The 20,219-nt window shown below is 55.8% G+C and overlaps 1 protein-coding gene across 1 annotated transcript in view; it reads left to right on the forward strand.

Moving 5' to 3' along the window:
• P4HA3 (prolyl 4-hydroxylase subunit alpha 3) overlaps positions 1 to 20,219 on the forward strand; it is a 48,094-nt gene that overhangs the window by 6,802 nt on the left and 21,073 nt on the right. The window contains exons 2-10 of the mRNA XM_019517726.1: positions 4,348 to 4,490; positions 5,252 to 5,475; positions 8,171 to 8,320; positions 9,305 to 9,356; positions 12,975 to 13,138; positions 13,790 to 13,966; positions 15,398 to 15,462; positions 17,424 to 17,583; positions 19,465 to 19,527. Of these exons, the coding sequence (XP_019373271.1) occupies positions 4,348 to 4,490; positions 5,252 to 5,475; positions 8,171 to 8,320; positions 9,305 to 9,356; positions 12,975 to 13,138; positions 13,790 to 13,966; positions 15,398 to 15,462; positions 17,424 to 17,583; positions 19,465 to 19,527 (1,198 nt within the window). The remainder of the gene's footprint in view (positions 1 to 4,347; positions 4,491 to 5,251; positions 5,476 to 8,170; positions 8,321 to 9,304; positions 9,357 to 12,974; positions 13,139 to 13,789; positions 13,967 to 15,397; positions 15,463 to 17,423; positions 17,584 to 19,464; positions 19,528 to 20,219) is intronic.

A 20,219-nucleotide genomic window follows, 5' to 3' on the forward strand; every position in this document is an offset into this window, starting at 1 on the left:
CAACGCAGCGTTTCAGCTTCACAGTGGTTTCCTGTGCTGGGAGGGGAACTGTTGGACACAGCTGGAAACAAAAGCAGGTCTGGCGGAAAATGCATTTTGTTAAGGGACGAGTTCTCCGCACGCACTTGGTGGTGATGGAGTTGGGCTTTGCAGGGCTGTGGGGCAAGCTTGGGCCTCTGGGAAACGCACTCGGGCCTCACGGGGCAGAGCTGGGGTCTGAAATAGCAAAGCACCCAGCGGTGGGGCCAGCTCTGCGGGCAGAGGTACCGGAGCAGCTGATGGCAAGCACAGTCGGTGTGAGAAGCATCAGTCTCAACAGGAAGAGAAAGTGAACCCCAAGCGCATTGCAGATCAGGGCGAGAGCTGATGTTGAGGGCCAAACACCTCATCCCTGCCTCCCTGGATCTTCTCCCCGAGGCACAGGGGCTCAGAAACCCCGAGGCTGTGTTAAAGACCGTGCGGTTGGGCTCTTTGTACCGCAAGTGCCAGGGGGACGCATGCTTCAGATTTGCTCTGCCGCCAGGGAGGCTGAAAAGTGCTGCTTGCAAAACCTCGTGATCCTCTGACTCCGGGCGCTGGGGCTTTGAGGAAACCACTGTGAGACTCGTGCTGGCTTCCCGTGAGCCGGTGGCTCTTCCCAAAGGCATTCGCGCCCTCGGCTGGTGCAGATCAGTGCAGGGGCACTGCATGGTCCGGTTTGCGATGGGGCTGTTGGCTGCTGCCGCTGCTTTAGCACCTGTAATAACGGAGCAAAGAGGTCAGGACTCTTCTCCAGCGGGAGCTGTCCTGAGCAAGGGTCTCAGGCAGTCACTTGTACGCGAGTGGCCTGCGACTGCTGGGCTCTGACAACAGATTTGCCTCTGGATGGAGAAGTGATTCCCTGGCATTGAGGATGCTCTAAGACCTGGCATCCTCAAGATCTCAACCGCCGATCTCGGGCACCTGAAGTACAAGGTAGGTGGAAAGTAGGTGCCCCCATCCAGGAGAGTGATGAGCACCACTGGAAGGAGCGCCGTGAGTATTTATTCCTGGCAGGGGATAACCCCTGTTCTGGCATGGGTTGGTACCCGGGCAGAGGCAATGTATAGTTACCCTTCCTCTTTCATGTCCAGTGGGAAGATTTGGGCTTTATGCCCACTTTAGGGAACTGGGAGACTCCTCCCTCATTTGTTCCTGCAGCCGCATGGCTGAGGGCAAGCAAAATCGGGGCATCCGAACCCCAAGCCTCCGGGCTTGGGCCTGCATGTAGGATGCCCACCAAATGATTTGGAAACAGCTGAAGCCCCAGGTGGGGGTGAAGGACGTTTGCAGTAGTAGGACCCCTTGTTTTCTCAAATAACTCATGGATTTGGAATTGATTTGGCTTGGGACACAAAACCGCTTCCTTTAAAAAAACCAAAGTGCGGTTTGAGCAGGACGGGCTCAGTCTACTATCTCCCTGCCAGTCTGCTCTGGAAGCATAAGGCTCACGCCAGAAGAGTAGGCAGAAGGCAGGGCGAGGTGGCAGGGTAGAGACTAACTGGTTTTGTGAGCAACAGCTGACCCCAGCAGATGCTGCGAATGGATCTGCAAAGAGCAGGGGTAGCACGTCTCTGATGTCGATTGTATGGTGCTATGCCTCTGCATGGGTCCAGCCGTCCCCACGCTTTGTTTGGGATGCTTAGGTCACTCGTCAACACGGTGCAACTCTCCCATGGCATACCTGACTGCGACGCAGGGAGCGGGTTACTCAGTGACATCTGGCACCGGGACTCCTTCTGTGCAGCGCATGCCTGGCATCTCTCTTGGGGGGTGTCGCGGCAAGAGGTCTCTGCTGGGAGAGCTTACCTGCCTTCTCGTCAAGGCAGGATGTTCCCGTGGCCAAGGTGCAGGTTGGGATACAAGCACATGTGGGTTCAGCTTCCAACTTCTCTATGTGACCTTGGCCTCTGTGCCTTGGTTGCTCATTGGTGTACGCGGGGGGAGAGCATGGCATGGCAACTCATATTGTCTGCGGTATACGTACAAAGCCTGCTCAAACGGGGCCAGAGCTGCTCAGACACGCCTGCCGTAACAAGAGCAAGAGGGAGAGCTCAGTAAATGAACTACATGTGGCTCAACGGCATTTGGTTAGAGAGGGACTCGAGCCACCCAAATTGGATCCACCCATGCAGAGTTTTGGAAAGCAGAATCAGAGCTGGAGTGCCGGTTCCTCCCATTGCAAAGACCCACGTACCAGCTCCGCTGCATGAGCCACGTACCCAGCTCCATGGACAGATTTGGCACCAGCCCAGGGTTTGAGAAGAGTTGGGGGAGAAGTTTGGGCCCGTCTGGCGGGCTGCATCGCCCTCTCCAGCTGTCACTGCTCACAGAAGGGGCAGGCTGGAGGTTGAACTTGTGGCTCCTGGTACAGAGGCATTTACTGCACAGCAATGTAACCTTGGGAGCTGGAATTGCGTTTAGGAGGCCAATCATGAGCTCATTGGAAAATAATTCCCTACGCATGACCAACATCTGGAATGATTCAGACGGGTTTGGCTCCGCTTAGTGTTTTATTGCTTTTCTTCCTTGCTCAGCAGCCGAGGACCTGAGCAGGAGGGAGCATCTGAAGAGACACCCATGCAGCAGCTGTGCCACGGTGGGGGCTGGCATGGGTGTGCGAGGCCGGCACTAGCGCCAGCCCTTGCAACTACGAACGGCCAGACTTCTCCCCTCTGTTCTCTGTGTGTCCAGGACAGCCACTAACTTTTGCTCCTGGGGTGGCTCCTCACCTCTAGCCAGTCTTGGTCTCTCCCAGTCCAGTCCCGACCGCCACAGCTCCAAAGGAGGCAGCTCCGCCACTCTTTGGGGTATCACCCAGGGTCTTCAAAGCAGGAAACAAGGTCCCCCCTTCTGAGGAAGAGGAGGGCCTGAAGCACCAAGCACCTTGCAGTCATGCTGGCCTCAGACATGGTCAGGAAAGCAAAACAGGACAAAGGCTTTATTCCAGCAGAGCAAAATCATACAGGCAAAAGCAACTATCGTTTGAGAGGCAGATGTGCAAAAAGCAAAAAGGCAAAAATACGAGACCTCACCCTGCTTCTCTAGATACAAATATCTCCAGTTATCCCTTGTCACCAGCCATTTCCCTGGAGATGGCTTTTCTTAGCTAGCACCCTGCCAGCTCACAGAGCCCCTCCGCTCTCCCAAGATGGATCCTCCAAGTTCAGCAGTTAGCATGTTTGTTACTAGCTCAGAAGCTGAAGCCCCAAAAGTATCCCTCTTCCCTAGGGATTATCCTGAGCACCCTCCTCTCTTCAGGCACAAGCTTTATACCTTCCAAACGTCTCTTTTGTTTCTGGAGAGAATGAATATCATGCAGACCCAGGGGTGCAGGTTGTAGCTGTGTCGGTCTAAGGACACAGGCTGACAAGGTTCTTTGGGTTAATCTCATATCTTCTATTAGACCAACTTAAATAGTTGGAAAAACATTTCTTAGCAAGCTTTTGGGTTTAAAAACCCTTCATCAGGCTGAGGAAGCATCTGCAGTTGGTGTGTCTGCTGTCCCTGAATGGGAGGACTAGTACAGAAGCCAGAGGCTGGTGTGCGTGCAAGAAAGGCCATCAGTGAAGATGTAAATTGAGGAGTCAGTGGGTGAGAGATGGGCGGGGGTGGCAGGGGGAGGGTATTATGCAGGTATGCTTTTCTTGTCCTTCGGCTAGGACTCACTGAAGTGCAGGGCCCCTTTACTTAGCCACTGTTTCAATCTATACAAGGAGCAAATTTGACCTTCTGTGAATGGGACCGGCAGTTGGTTTGTGAATGCCCATCGCTGCCACCCTGCCTGGCCCAGGAGGCATACCAGCTGGAGGTCTCCTGGGGGTGTGCACTAACTGCCTGACTGCCAGTCACATCACGAAATCATTAAAGGACTGTCATACGTACGGGCATACACATGACACACCTGGACACAGCTTCACACTAGCTACAGAAAGAGACTAAACCGAATTCGGGAGAATCCCCGTGCATGACCAAAGGCAACTCAGTTTTGAGGCGAATCCATGCCTTCATATGAACCGCAGGATATAACCATTCTTCCCATCCCTGAATTTCCCAATGAGCACGATCACGACTCAGGCGAGGGAGTGAAGGTCCTCAGGGAAGTGAGTTTGCCCCGCCGCTTGATACAGCGTCGTCCCGCTGCGTCCCCGGAGCCTTGTCCAGTCTGTGCTGGAGCTCCCCGTGCTTCACTGGAGCGATTGCACCCTGGCACATCTAGATGCTGCTGCCAGAAGGGTTCCTCAACCCCGTACCCCCATCCCATTGCTGCACCCGCCTCGATGCGCCGAGCATCCGCGCTGAAAGGTGTGCCCTGTCCCCGCCTTCCAGGTTTTACAACAAGGTTCAAGCGCTGCACCAAGAAGCCGGGGCCTCCGTGGTCAACCCGCTGCTAGCCTACGCTCTGATCAAGCGGCTGCAGTCGGACTGGCTGAACGTGGTGAACAGCATGGAGGCCAGTGAGAATATGCAAGGTAAGGACCGGGGGCCGGGGGGGGGTGGTTTGCTGCGGTGACCATGTCTCACTCGTGGCTAGCTCCACACATGAGTACGGGGTGCCCCGAGGTGTGGGGCCAAGGCCACAGCAGGTGTCAAGGGGGCATAGATGTTGGGATGAGGAGGGAGGGAAGGGCTGAACAGGGGAGGGGATGCTGCAGGCTGAGGGGAGGATGTAATTGGAGCTGGTCCTGCTCGGAGCAGGGCATTGGACTAGATGTGACCTCCTGAGCTCCCTGCCCACCCTCACTGCCCATGACCTCTCAGGATCCTGAATTTCCCATGTGGCTGCAGGGGACCCCGGCTCAGTTCCCAGCCCTGCTCTGTGAACCTGAGCAAGAGACAGCCCCTCGGGTGCCTCAGTTTCCCCTTCTGTAGAATGGGGGCAGTCATGCTTACGCCCTCAAAATACTCCTGAAGTTGAGGGCAAGCAACTAGCAAAGAGGAAAAACATGAGAAGAAAAGGGAAGTCAGCAGAGGGAGAGACTGTGGGGGTGGAGAGGAGTGAGAGCAGGGGACACCTGCCCATGTACCTGGGGGGGGAGAGTGGTCTTACAGGTGGGCAAACAAGAAAAGCCCTGCCTCTCTTTTTGGCACTGAACTATCATTCGACCCCTTTCCCCTGGGAGGGTCCTGGCTCCCGTGCCAGCTCAGGCCAGTACGAGCCTTCCTCCCGGTGGTGGTTTCCTGTTCTCGCCAGCCATCTCTGACTCCTCCAACCCCGTCCTTGACCCCGCAGAGCTCAAGAAGGACTACCGGCAAGTGGAGAAGGACCTGCCCGTGTTCGAGGACCTGGAGGGGGCGGCACGGGCCCTCATGAGGCTGCAGGACGTCTACGCGCTGAGCGTCAAGGGGCTGGTGAAGGGCGTGTTTCGGAGAGACGGCGCCTCCGGTCTTGCCGACCTCTACCACCCCAGGCAGCGATTCTCGCTCTCTGCTGATGACTGTTTCCACATCGGCAAGGTGAGGACCAGCGCTTTGGCCCTGGGGTGGTTGTCACCCAGCCTGGCTACAGCAGTGCCTGGGATGGAGATGTCTGTGGGAGCAAGCACGGTCTGCTAGAGGGAGATGTATGGGACAGGACCTGCCCACCCAACCCCTGCCCAAATCCGCATGAAACACCGGACAGTTTGCTTCCTGGACAAATATTCAGCGGTGGCTCTAATTTTGACACCCCCGATGCACATGACACACATTACACAATTAACTAGTGAGTCACGCAATAAATTGAGGCCGGCCACACGTGCAAAGCAACTGTCGCACAATAAAAATGCCTCTCCAGCCATCAGAAGAGCCGGCCAGTTATAAAACGAGCACGCAAACGTGGCATGCACTCTGCAGCTGGTTTTTATCCTGTGTAATCTGAACACGTAGCAGGGTCCTGGAGTCACAGGGAGAGCAGGGCCCGAACTCGCAACCATCTTCATCAGCTCTAAAGGGCTTGTTGCAGCTGTGACTAAGGCCAGCCACTAGACGTGGCTGTATTCCCCAAGCCAGCGCATGACTGCGTGGGCGTCTGTTAGGTCAGATGCCATGGACCAACTACAAATCATGTTACTAGCCCTTCAGTGCCAAACAGATACAGACCCTTCCCCACCATCTCTCCCACTGTGAATGCCCCTGGGGACTTTCACAATTGAGGGACTTTCACAGTGGGGTGAGGGAAGAGTCTGGATCTGTTTGGCACCGAAGGGCCAGTAACATGATTTGTAGCTGGTCCACGGCATCTGCTCAGTGTGTCTTGCCTGCCTGTCTCAGTCCAGGTCTCCTACATCCCAGCCCGGTCTCCTAGGTCCCAGTCTCCTGCTCAGTGCAAACCCCAGTGACTGAGCTGTTTGCAGCAGGGAGCTGAAATACTTTCCCCAGCCTCTACCATGGATGCTGCTACAGCCGCACAACTGCAAAGAGCTTTATAGCTGCGGTGCTCTACCCACCACAGAGCAGCCACCTGATCCAGGAGCCTCACCATGGAGGCCTTCTCCCGTCCCTGCGCCCAACCCTCTGGCACAGCGACGGTGAGGTTGGTCCTGGAGGGTGCATTGGTAGCAGAAGGCAGCCTGAGATGAGTCACTCAGATGGGGCTGGCACCCAAGTCTTAATGCTGCCCCCATAGGGTTACATCCCTATTGCTTTCCCTTCTGTATGGGCCAGGATGGAGGTGGTGTTGGGACCCTGTAGCGTTCCTGCTTCGCCTGCAGTTTGATGACAGGGCCCGGGGCATAGTCAGTGCATGCCACATTTGTGGGCCCTCCTGCTGAAAGGAGGAACCAAGGAGGAGAGGCCAGTACCAAGTCCCACACCTCAGGGCTCCCTGCCCTATGTTAGGGTGTCTGCAGTGGAGCTGGGCGCTCTCAACCCAGCTGAGAGGCTCTTCGGAGGCACCCTGGATCCTGAAATTCCCACGTGGTTGCATGGAACCAAGGCTTTGTTCCCAGCCCTGCTCTGTGAACTTGAGCGAGAGACATCCCCGGGTGCCTCAGTTTCCCCTTCTGTAGAATGGCGGCAGCCATGCTTACTCCTAGGTCCACAAAAGGACACATGCTCAAGGGTGCAGTCCTCAAGCCTAGCTCTGAAAGTGCCTAAGTGTCCCCCAAGGGCCCGAAGCCCCACTGTTGCACATGCCCTGAACCGCCTGCATCTGTGCAGAACCTCTCTCGTGTTCAAGTCTGCTGGGATCTTGCATCACCTGCTGGCCCCAGTCCCGGAGCTCAGAGCACACCCAACACATGCAGACTGCCACCCCTCCCCACCAAGAAAAGCAGCTGTGTCCATTTTAATTCAGAAACACGGCCAGAAAAGGTGATGCCAGGCCACTCGCTGTGTGAGAGGCCTGGGCTGGAGGCCTCTGTTAGCCGGCAGGGATCCAGAGCCATCTTTCCCACCTCCCTGGAGAGTGCTCTGAGAGCCCAGGTGTAAGCCAGGCTGGGCCGAGGGTGCCCTCCCTGCCTCCCGCTGAAGCTGGGCAGGAAGGAGTGAAGATCTGGAGGGAGCCTGTGCACGTAGCCAGGGTTGAGGGTGCAGAGCTGGCGCAAGGGAGGCCTGGGCTCGGGCCCCTTCTCCGGGCGGCACTGTGCCCTCTGTCCGACAACTTCAGTGTAAATGCTGTAATGCTGCCATGCCAACCCCACTGCGGAGCCACCCTTTAACCTCCCTGTTCCCCCATCCATAAAGCTATGGCAATCCCATGGCAATCCAGTGCCTAGTTCTGCTACAGCACTCCCCAGCACAGGTGGCGGGTGTCACCCCCCCATTTTACAGATGGAGAAAACTGAGGCACGGGGAGGGGAAGTGACTGCCCACAGTCCCCCGGCAGGTTAGTGCGGAGCTGAGAATAGACCCCGAATCTCCTCCGTCTGGTGCTGTACCCACTGGGCCACATGGCCTCTCGGGAGGGACTCACCTGTTAGATCATGAGCTCCCCGGGCAGGCACCAGCCCTTGCTGTGTGTCCTGGTAGGCTGCGTCCAAGGGGGTGCTGACCGCAGTTGTGGCTCCCGGCACGCACACGAGATAGAGAGGGTGAAGTCAGACACGGGGCAAACGTGGCCCCGGCCCTCACAAAGCGGTGCTCTTCTGGTGCCGACACGGCCCTGGATGCTGCCCCAGCCCCATCACTCAGCAGCTCGGGGCAGACACGACACCTCCTTTGGCGCCCGCAGGTAGCCTACGACATGGGCGATTACTACCACTCGATCGCTTGGCTGGAGGAAGCCGTCAGCCTCTTCCGCGTCTCCTACGGCAGCTGGCACACGGAGGACGAAGGGAGCCTCGAGGATGCCCTGGACCACCTGGCTTTTTCCTATTTCATGGTAAGCCCCAAGTGCCACCTGCCCCAGCTCCTCAGGTCCGGCTGAGCTGGAAGCCTGGACCCAGCTGCCCCTCCCCAGGGTCCCTCGGAGACCTCGCTGATTAGCAAGGCCCCCACACGCCTGAACAGCCAGCTCCAGCTGGCCCCCGCCCGAGCCGCTGCAAGGTGCAGTTCCCCACGCAGAGCCTGCTGCCCTCGTCCATGCGGAGTCACGTGAACGCTGAGCCTTGGGGCCGAACATCTCAGTCTGGCGCTTGGCCGTCGGCTGGGAAATGCACAGTACAACCTGGCAGAGCTGTGAAGCCCTCCATGCGTTCCTCGGTGCCCAGGCCAGCTAATTCCCTTTCCCCACAGGAGAGGTGGTAGTCGAGGGGCCCTTACCCAGTCTTTCTGGGCACACCACCCCACTTCGACCCTTCCAGTAGCATTTCCCTGAGGCCTGTGACCCCACGTGGAGTCATACCCCCATCGGGGGGAGTGATTTTGTGGCCAGCTTAGCCAGCTTTGGGGGCTACTAGAAGCCCCTTATGTCTCTGGCTGGGTTTCTCTACAGTCCAGCCCTAAATTAAAGCTGATGGAAACCCCCAGCGAAGGCAGCTGTGGAAGCAGGGTTGATTCTCCCCACCAGCACCTCCTGCCCCACACTCTTGTGTATGCGCCCACATGCCGGGAGAGGTGTCAGCCCATTCCCCTTGGCCCAGGGAGGCTTTGGGTTAGGGTCATGGCTCCGAAGACTCAGAAGGAGCCTGAACCAGGTTTGGACCTGACTCTGAATGACCCTCGTCCGAGCAAGCGGGGCCCGAGAGTCGCTGGGGGTCACGGGGGATCCCTGCAGCTTCCCTGGCTCTGCTGCTGCAGCGGCTGGTTGGCTACGCAAGGGTTATTTTGCTTATTCCTGGTGGAAACAGGGAAAGCACAGGTCCTGTCTCCAGCACAGCCCAGTCCCCCGGCAGGGACTCTCACGGTCTCTCTCTCTTTCTCCCAGGCAGGAAATGTCTCTTATGCCTTGAGCCTCTCCAGAGAATTCCTGCTCTACGGTATGTGTCCGGCACGGCAGGATCAGCCCTGCCTGAACCATCCCAGACAAGCGCCTGCCTCATCTGCACAAAACAGCTGCCAGAGAGGGAGCTCCCTAGGCAACTCGGTCCAGCATGAAATCACCCTTTGAGGCATTATAACTTCCCAGTATCCAGCCTCCATCTCCCTTCTGGCCGTGACTCCTTGCCCTGTCCCTCGGGGGCACCAAGAGCAGCTGATCACCATCTTCCCTTTCTAACAATCATTCTCACAGGTTTCATAGGCATTAGGGCTAGAAGGGACCCTGAAGCATCATCAAGTCCAGCCCCCTGCCCCAGGGGCAGGAAGTCAGCTGGGGTCACAGGATCCCAGCAAGAGAGACGTCCACATTTTTGCACGTTCGCAACTGCCCCCTCAGTCCCGGACTAAATATTCCCAGATCTTCCCTCCTTTCCTCTTCAGTCCTGTTTCCCAGACTTTGAATCACTTTTGTCACTCTCCGCTCAGGCCTTTCGAACCCGTCCGCATCTTTCTTGAAGTGCGAGGGCCCCAAACTGGTCCGAGCGCTCCGGCCCGGGTAGAGTAGAAGGATCGCTCCCCTTGACCTGGTCCTGCACCTGGTGCACCCTGTTGATTCATATTCTGTTTATCGATTCACTGTTGAAGTCAGCGGCTTCTGCCGTCCCTCTGCATGAAAAGCGCCTGTTCATCTCAGCCCAGGCTGCTTCTGCTCCGGGCCATGAGTAACCAATGGCCCATGGAGTTCTTCCTGGTCTTGTACAGATGAAACCAGTTTGACGAGCAAGTGCAGGGGGTGAGGGGGTGGAGAGGACGGGTCCAGGAGAGTGATTCTTTCTTAATCAGCAACCTCCAGGCTGCCCCTGGATCCCCAGCTGCCTCATACCCAAGCTCAGCATAAGGAGTGTGGGGAGACAACGGCGGGTCTACCTGTCCCCTAAGCCTAAGGGCAGCCAGAGGTGAACCAGTCCCCGGTATAAGTTAGAGCAATACAGGCTGAAAACACTTCTAGCTGGAAGAAGAGCATCTCCTGCCCGCATGTTTGCAGTTGCCGGAGACCCCCGAGCTGCCCGAAGGAGGCAGCATCCATTCTCAGGGCACGGGGAAGTCATAAGCAGGGCTGGGGACTCAGCCCCAACCATTTGCAGGTCTGGTTCTTGTTGCTACCCAAATGCATTTCCAAGCACCTGGAAATTGTGTGCCGGCATCTATGACACCCTTTGATGCCCCGGCTAATGTGCCTGAGCACCCCGATTGCTGCTGGCTGGAAGAAAACCCAGTCCAGTATGCCAAAGCCGCACTGCGAGGTGGTGGTGGAGGTTGCTCTTCAGCTCAGGTGGCACGAAGCAGCATCTCCGGGGCAGGAGAACCTGAGTTGTCTCCTGTTGTCACCGGTTAGCATGGGGATGGTGACAACTGGGAAGTTCCTTCGTGATGATGGACTTGAAGGACCACCTGTGATTGCCAAGTCCAACCTCCAGCCTACCGCACACTGTGAAGCCTCCCCCTGGCAGACCGGTGTCAAGGCCAGAACTCCCATTTGAGCTAATGCACAACTTTTAGAAAGCATGTTTTGCATGATCTTTGGAGTTTTATATATATGTGTGTGTGTGTGTGTGTGTACACACACACACACACACATATATATAAATAAAATTTGCACACAAAAAAGTGGGCTAAGATCAAGGAAATGGGAGACTCCTCTCTCGCTTGCTTTTGCAGCCCTACAGCTGAGGGCAAGTGAAACTCAGGGGCATCCGAACCCCAGCCCTCCGGGCTTGAACCTGCACGTAGGCTGCCTGCAAAAGGATTTGGAAGCATTTGAAGCCTCAGGCGGGGGTGGAGGATGGTTGCCAGTAGTAGGGCCGTATTTGGTTCTTGAATGACTCATGGATTTGGAAGTGATTTGGCTGATTCAACTTGGAACTCAAAACATTTTCCATTAAAAAAGATGACAGGCTAAGATCAAGTGTAGGGAGTATCTGAAGTCCCATACTAAAGAGTCTGGGATGGAGGATGCTTGCCTGTACTATCTGGGGGCATCTGAACCCCAAGACCTCCAGGTTTGGGCCTGCAAGTAGGATTCCTGCTAATGGATTTGGGAGCATCTGAAGTCCCAGAGTGATAGGTCTGGGATGGAGGATGCTCACCAGTTGTAGCACCATACACAGTGCTTGCAATGATTGAGTTTTTGCCTGCTCAGTCGATACGGTTTTTGGAATGATTGAGCTCTGCTCAGGCGATCTGACTTGGAAATGATTTGGTTAATTTGACCTGGAACATGAAATATATTATGAAAAAACCCCCAAGCTGTAGGATTGGGAGAGGTGGTAGACAAGATTTCAGGCATAGGCTGCCCCTTCCTCAGGTCTCTTACAGATATATTTCCTGGGCCATCCTGGCTCTATCACGCCAACCCTACTACAGCTTTTAGAGACAGTCTTCAGGCATTATGGAGACTCTACTGTGTCCCGCAGGAAGTTATTCCCAGGCCCTGAGGTGCAGGGTGGGGCGGGCCAGTGGGGGGCGCTCCTGCATTGAGCCGCCCACCTCCCTGTGCCCAATCACCTTCCCGGCTCCAAGTGCCTCCCTGGGGCGCCTCGCGTCCGGCTGACCCCCTTCCTGGAGTACACTCGCTAGCCTGGGGGTAACGTAAGTTGCCACCACCCCGAGAAGGGACTGTCTCAGCCCTGTGTCCTCGGGGAAACACAGGCCTAATAGTCCTATGGGTACTCGACCCAGTACAGGCACTTGGGGCACTTCCCCAAGTCGGGGGTCAAAAAGGAAAGTCTCCCTTAGTCCGCAGACCTTAGGCGTAATTTAGACTCACCCCGTAATAAGTCTCCTACACCGGTCACAAAAGAGAACTTTATTGATTACAGGGGTAGGGTGAAAATAGGGTACAAGATAGAGCAATATCATAGAAATCCCATTGAGCAAAACCGTCTGGCTGGGGTAGCCTTTTGATCATGCATCTGAGTTACTGCCAGCTAGATATCTAACTCGATCTCGAGTAGCTTACTCACAAGCATCATCCCGAGGCTGTTGGAGATCCCCTCTGGAGGCAGGCCGTTCCTTGCTCATGAGTTATGGGGGAGAGAGCCAGTGTCAGATGGTAAAGCTCCTCTCTAAGTCTGAGTCCCCCGCATGGCTGCTGCCCCCTCCTCCTGGGCAGTCTTAACTTATATAGCCCCTGTGACCTCATTCACCTGGTCCAGTGGAGGCCAGCTCCGGTTGGCTGTCAGCCCACCAATTTGAAATACATCACTAGTTGCCGGGCAGACTCCAGCCCACCAGGTAGAAGCCCCTCACCCAGGTAGGTGATGCCAGTCCCATAAGCAGAGGGAGCAGGTTTCCCCCCTCCCTCAGGACTGTAGCCAGCTCAGGTTACCTAAAGAGATAGGGTAAAGGTGTGTCTCCTTTGCTAGGCCCATCCTAATCACATTGTCACCGAGCAGAGATTTTGGGGAGAAACAAAGGTGGCTTTCTGCCACACAGGGCACTCTGTAAGAAAGCTGAGAGACCAACACAGTGAAGGAGTCCTGTTCTGCTAAAGCCTGCCGGTCACAGCAGGGCAGAAGCAAGGGAAGGGGGTAACATGCCCGGGCTGTTCCCGACAGATCCCAGCAACAAGCGAGTTGCAAGAAACGTCCTGAAGTACGAGAAGCTGCTGGTGGAGAATCCCAGCGGGGCTGAGGCAGAGGTGGTTTTGCAAAGGCCCAACGTGACCCATCTACAGACCAGAGACACCTATGAAGAGCTGTGCCAGACCCTGGGGTCGCAGGTAGGGAGCTCCGGCCTTCAGGTGGGGGCAGTTAGAGATGGGGAACAGTCAAGGATTCGAGAGGCCAAGGGGTAGCCATGGGCTAGGACTGAATGACTGGATTGACTCTCCATAGCCCATCTGCTTAGGGTGGGCTGCCTGTGGCCGTGGGTTTTGTGGTGTGGACAGACGTGTGTTTAAGTAACCTCCGTTGGCTGTCATCATCAGCTCCTTCTCTGTAGAGGACCGGGGCCCATTTATGGAGCCTGATGTCTGGGTTCAGCTGTAGCCTGTCATCTGCTCCACGCTGGAGACTCCTCAGTCTCTCGCCAGTGATGGATTTCAGATGGATGGAGGCTCAGGTCAACCAGTAGCCACTCTGTGGTAGCAACTGGAGGTCATTGTAAGCCTGGGTCAGGTTCAAGCCAGCACCCTAGGTGTGAGTGGATCTATGGCCCATGCCTAGTCCCCTGGGATGTTGCCTCTTGGTCCACCAGCACTGCTGGAGAAGCTCCCCGCTCCTGAGACATCCATGCAAACAAAGCACCATTGGTTTTGGGACTCGGACAATGTCTGGCTTCTGGTCTGGACCCTTTCTCATGCAGAAGGTGAGGCTCAGAGCCCTGCATGCTGGGGTCTCCTCATGCACCCCCTTGCCTGCTTTTCTTTCAGCCGTCCCAGCATCGAAACCCGAGCCTCTATTGCTCTTACGAGACGAATGACAACCCGTACCTGATCTTCCAGCCGGCGAAGAGGGAGATTGTCCAGCTGCTGCCTTATGTCGCCCTGTATCACGGCTTCATCAGTGACGACGAGGCGGAGAAGATCAAGGACCTGGCTGCTCCTTGGGTGAGTTCATCCGACAAGAAACCTACGGGCTCCAGTGCACAGATTTGTACGGTCCTGGAGGAAAGGGCTAGAGCAGCCCGGCAGTGGCTGACCAGCCTGGGGAGCTGCCTGGTAGAAATATTTGTGGCCTGGCAGCAGGAGCATCCACGCAGACATGGACAGGCGCTGGCCAGAAACTAAGAGCCAAAGAAATCCGCAAGCAAGCTGAGCTCTCCGTCCAGGCTTTCGGACTCCAGCCCTTGACCCCAGCACCCAGCAAGAGGGTCTGAGCTGCACATGGCAGCTATTTTCCAAACCAGAGCAACTTGTTTAGCCCAAGAGTGGCTATACCCCATGCCCCACGGCACGTGTGGCACACGTGATCTACGTGTGGCAGGAGCTTCGGGGGCTTCGAAAATCGGGGCACTGAAATGAAGTGGTGAGGTGTCAGGTGTTGCTGCCAAGAGCCAAATTAACCTTTCCCCGGCCCTGCAGCCACCACCAATTCCAGGGCTCTGGATCCTCACCCGTCCTGCATGACGGCAGGGCCAGGGAAGGGTTAGCCTGGCTTTTGGCCATGACACCGCCTCTCACACCTGGAGCTCATTCTGGTGCCCCAGGGGCCAACTCGGGTATGCGGCTGGGGGGCAAGGATCAGAGCAGCACTGGTGGGAGGGGGCAGGGCTTAACGGGTGGCACAGAGCTGGGCCACTGCTGAGCGAGCCCCACGTGGCGGGTGCGCGTTGCGCCCGAGCGCTCGCAGCAATGGCAAAACCACTAAGGATCCTATTTTTGAGGGCATCTTACAGCTGGCTCCAGGCGTTAGCCTCCCATTATGCCCCGCCTGAGACCAGAGCGTGAACCCGCTCTCCTCTGGGCTAGCAGGGCAGGGAGAGAGGAGTGGGTCTGCCTGACCCCATGCTCCAGCCGCGTGCGCTGCAGCGACGCACATACGTCCTATCCCCGCACCAGGGAAGATGACCCGTTGCCGCAGTCATGAGGCAGACTAGCCCGTGTGCACAATATGAATGCAGTCCTCAGCAGAGAGGCCAGCCAAGATGGGGTTCGGTGGCTCAGCCTGTGGCGATTGCTCACGTCGCCGGGGCCAGCTTCCCCCTCACTCCGCGTCTGGTCTGTGGGAACCATCTCCGCACGGCTGAGTCATGAGGACGGTGCTGGACGGGCTGGCCCTTATCCAGGGAGGAGGATTCACATTGCAGCTCCGATCCAGCCCCTCCTCCCACCAAGTCCAGACCCGGCGAGAGCTGCCATGGAGGGAGGGTTGCAGCAGCAGTCATCTCCTGGGCCCCTGGCACCGCTTGGGCCTGGCTCTGCAGAGCCGGGATCCACATGTCCATCCAGGCACGCTGCTGCACTGGGAGATCCCCCCGCTGCAGCGCCCACATGCAGGTCCCGGGCCTCTTACACGCTCTCTCTTTGTCTGCCCATCAGCTGCAGAGGTCAGTGGTCGCCTCAGGAGAGAAGCAGCAGAAAGCCGAATACCGGATCAGTAAGAGGTATTAGCCCTGTCTGTCATTCAGGAATTGCAACCCTCGCTGCCCTGACTTGCCAGGGTTTCCAAAGTGAAGCAATTGCACTGCTGCCTGTGACTGGTGTGGTCACGAAGCCCTGGAGTCCAAGCTCCGCTGGTGCAAGGTGCTGTACAAACACAGAGCAGAGGAGCACCCCTGAAGGGCAGGATGATGGTCTCTGTGGTGTCCTACAGACCAGGGTTTCAGGTCCTACCCAAGGAAGCCTGGTTTAGATCTCGTTTGTGTAACTCCGTTTGCTTCAGGGCCTGGGCATATGACACAGCCACAATAGGACGACTGATACCAACTTCATCCGCTAAAGAGGCAAGCAGCTTATTCCAGGGTAGCTGCAATTCCAGCTTGTTCCAGGGTAGCAGCTGGCTATCCTGGGGCAGCTGCAGACACACAGCACACACAGCAATGTAACATACCCCGGGGTGCTTTGACCCCTGATTTTTTCCCAGGGCAATTCTACACTAGGTCCGTGTACGTTACGCTGGTATAAGGCTGTGTGCCGTGTGTCCACCTCTTATTTGCACCTGTGTAGAGTCCAACTGTGCTGATCTAAAAACTGTGCGGCCCAGCCCTCAGTCCAGGTCTTGCTTCTGCTTGACTTCGGCATCGCTGGCTGCGTCGACATGAGACGCTGACTGCACGGTTGTTACTGCACAGTCATTTAGTTCAGTCCCCTGAAGGCTCTCCGCAGGGCAGGAAAGGGTTACAGCCAGCTTCTGGATGTGGAGTATTATGTTTGCAGACTCAGCAAATATTTCCATGCTGTGTCTCAGCACCTCATCCCCAGACACCCCCTTGAAGGAGAGATTTCCATTCCCCACCCCAGAGCGAGCCGGGGTGAGGGGGACTTTTAACCCGCACTGCTCCAAGGAAAGAAGAAAGGGCATTAGCTGGGAAAGACAGTGATCACCTCAGCACAGGTGTTCCTCAAAGCAGCACCCAGAAGGGAAGGTGGGCGACTAAAATGACTTGGTGTGGTTAGAGGATGAACCCTGTCCCCTGCACTGCAGGCACGATGACCCCTGTCCCTGGCACTGCGGGCAGGATGACCCCTGTCCCCTGCACTGCAGGCAGCCTGACCCCTGTCCTTTGCACTGTGGGCAGGCTGACCCCTGTCCCTGGCACTGCGGGCAGGATGAACTCTGTCCTTTGCACTGCGGGCAGCCTGACCCCTGTCCCTGGCACTGCAGGCAGGATGAACCCTGTCCTTTGCACTGCGGGCAGCCTGACTCCTGTCCCTGGCACTGTGGGCAGGATGACCCCTGTCCTGTGCACTGCGGGCAGGCTGACCCCTCTGAGAATCAACAGATGCCTCCAAATGCAGGGAACTCGGCTACATGATTTATGGCGATGGGGGACTGCTCTTGGGCTTTCCCCCTAGCTTACTCCTTTGGCTTCATAACTAGGGGCAAGCAAGATGAGGGGCCCCTGAACCCCAAGACCTCCAGGCTTGGGGCCTGCCATGGACCTGGGAGTACCTGAAGCCCCAGGCTGAAGTGTCTGGGCAGGAGGAGACGTGTCGGTGGCAGCACCGCACACACTGGAACGATTGAACTTTGCTCAGTCGCTTGAATTTGGGACCAATTTGGCCCCAGGCACGACATTTCCACCAAAAAAGCTGGTTTAGGTGTGGGTGGTGCTCAGCCCACAGCTGTCTGTTAGAGTCAGGGAGAAAAGTATTTCAGGGGCGGGGAGCCCGGGCTCTGCTCTTGGCTCAGCCCGAGGCTTTCTGCCTGTGTGGTGCAGCCTTCCGGGCTGGAGTTTGGGAGGCAGGTAGGGACTTAAAGATATGTGCCTCAGTTTACCTAACCATGCAGTATTGAGGGTAATAGCCCAGACCCCGCCATGCTTTCCAAACACGTGGGCAGATCCTTGCTCCACAGGACTCAGGTGCTTGATACCAGATACTAGGTGGTCTCTGTGCCTTGCAGCGCCTGGCTGAAGGGGACTGTTGACCCGGTGATCGTGTCCTTGGACCGGAGGATCGCGGCTGTGACCGGCTTGGACATTCGGCCCCCATATGCCGAGTACCTCCAAGTGGTGAACTACGGGATCGGTGGACAATATGAGCCGCACTTCGACCACGCCACTGTAAGTAACAGCACCGCCGGCCACGGACCACAGCCTCCGAGTGGGCCTCTTGCAGGGTCCCAGGACCTCAGCAGGAGCCTTTCCATTGGCTTTGGTTGGCATCGGATTGGGCCTCCAGCACCGTGTCACAAGGTCCTAGGAGCCAACACGGGTCTAGGGGTGTTTACTGCTTATGCCACAGGATGCAGGTGCCATTTCCGTCCCACTTGATTTGAAAAGTGCTTTACTGGGAGTCCAGGGTCCGTCACGTCTCTGTGTGACAAAGGACGAGACGAGCTGTGGTCCCTCCGCTCCAACCCAAGCTCAGTCAGGGTGGCTTGAGGCAGGACTTCCACCTATGAACTCATTAAGCTTGTGAATGACCCTGCCAGCCCCAGCACTGGAGACCTAAAGGCTTTTCTCTGGCATGGGGAGATCCAGGTGAATTTGTTTAATTGAAAGCATTTTGGGGGTGAACAAAGACTTTCCAAACACCCCCTGATGATGTGCGCTGGAAACAGCCGGGTCACTGCATAACCAGATATACGCACCATGTAGGTCTGCAAAGCTATTTTAGGGATCCACAGCTGGGCATCCTCGTGCAATAAAGTTATAGGTCCCAACTCTGCAAGGTGCTGGGTGCCTTTACATCCTGGAGCCCATAGGTTTCCCACCTAGCATCACTTTGGACCTGGCTCTAATGACTTTTGAGGCTCTTGAGATTTGAGAGAGGTGCATTTTCGGTTGTGTCAGGAAAACTTCCCTTCCCCAAGCTGTGAGCAAGACATATTGCTTCCTTATCCTGGCTGCTTTGCCTTCTCCCAAAACCTCGTGTTCCTACCACTCACAAGCATCTTGCTATTCCCCACACCTGGAAAGCCCTTGTCCTGCACGCCTCACCTCTTCCTTCCCCCTTCAAATCCCACCGTCCTCCGCAAATGATGATTCTCCTAATTCCATTAGACCAGTTAAAGGAGAAAGTAGGCAGTGCATCTGTAACCCCTCTGCTTTTAACTAGAATAAAAAACCTTAGACACACATGTGATGTCAACTTAACTAACCTATCAACCTTACTGCCTTATCCTGTGAATGCCTTCCTTGCACTTGGCATCCCTCGGATTTCGCGTAGTCACAGGGATTTGCATTGAAAGGCTGACATTTCTGGAAACAGAAATTTATTTGGGGGAAAAACATGTGGCTTTGAATTTGGTATATATAAAAAATCAGAGTGTTTTTTCCAGAATTGAACCGTTTTACCCAAAAATGCTTGTTGGTTGGTGCTTGCCCAGCCAATGGATTTTGAACATGACATTTCAATGCAAAGAGCACTGGAAAGATTTCCACCAAAAAAATGCTCAAAACCCAATTGCGGCCAGAGCTGGGATGGGAACCTGCTGGGCCAAGGCAGAGTTATTATATTCTTGTATATATAAGCTGCCCTTGCATTTAAGATGCACCCACATTTTATGATCCTCAATTTACAAAAAAACCCAGAAATAAAACAGCCCATACAGACACGTTTGCAAGGCTGCAACCATTAGAGAGCCTACAAGGGTTGTGGGTTTTTTTGCTCTCTGTTTACTCAGATTTAAGACACAGGCTGTTTTTAGAAGGAAAATCTTGCTCTATAAGGGGTGTCTTTTATTTGCAGGAATGTGGTATTTGCTTGTTTTCCCGGGGCTTGTGTGGCCTAGTCCTGTCTAACCGGGTCCTGTCTCAACATTGCAGGAAAGCCGTGCTGCAGCCCTCGTTGCGGCATAGGGTGCTTTGGGCCTGGGCTGCTTCGCAATGGTGGCTGCTGAGTTCAGAGCCCCGTCCTGCCGCGCTGTTAATATTAAACCCAGTGATGAATAATGCAGCAGTCTGGCTCCATGAATGAACCACTGTTCTCTTTTGATGCAGTCACGGAAGAGCCCCCTGTACAGGATGAAATCGGGGAACAGAATAGCCACGATCATGATCTACGTGAGTATTCAGTCACAGCGGCCACGAGACACTCAGTGGAAATGCCCCATGTTGCATCAGGTTGGGAGAGCTGGGGTGGGGGGGTGCGAGGAGTGGGTGGATGGGTACAGCAGTTTGCTGGGAGCCAGGACTCCTGGGCACTGTTCTTAGCTGGATGGGTTAGGAGAAGAGAATATGCCCATGACATATGCCCATAATTGCAGAACAGATGGATGTGTCTGATAATTGGCAGTGATTAGTCAATAATAGCTCCATTGAAATAGCTGTCATCATTAGGGTTCAGAGTGATCACCCATATTGGTGAATTAACCTCACTTGGCCTATAGATATGACTCAGAAGAGTTTCCTCACCTTTTGAATGGAAGCACAGATTGCAGAGCTCCTTCACCCCGTGGGCACAAGCTCCGTCCTTCGGCGGCTTGCCACACGGGACGAGTCGCTGCGGAGAGGAGGATCTCTGCAGCTGCACTGGGGGGAAACACAGAGGCGTCTCGGAGAGAAGCCGATAGCTCAGCCTTAACGGGTGGCATCGTCGGTGGGGCAGGGAGCCGCGCGCTAAGAGCAGACTGGCAGGGTGGGGCCCGCCATGGCTTTGAAGCCACGGGAGAACATCAGAAAGCTAGTCCAAGACTGGGTTTCTCCAAGTGCCCTCAACTTTCCCTTGAAGGGTGCGACTCGTGTCTCCCTTTGTG

The sequence above is a fragment of the Gavialis gangeticus genome, unplaced genomic scaffold (genome assembly GCF_001723915.1).
Source record: "Gavialis gangeticus isolate Ggan-Ray unplaced genomic scaffold, GavGan_comp1, whole genome shotgun sequence".
Lineage (NCBI taxonomy): Eukaryota > Metazoa > Chordata > Crocodylia > Gavialidae > Gavialis > Gavialis gangeticus.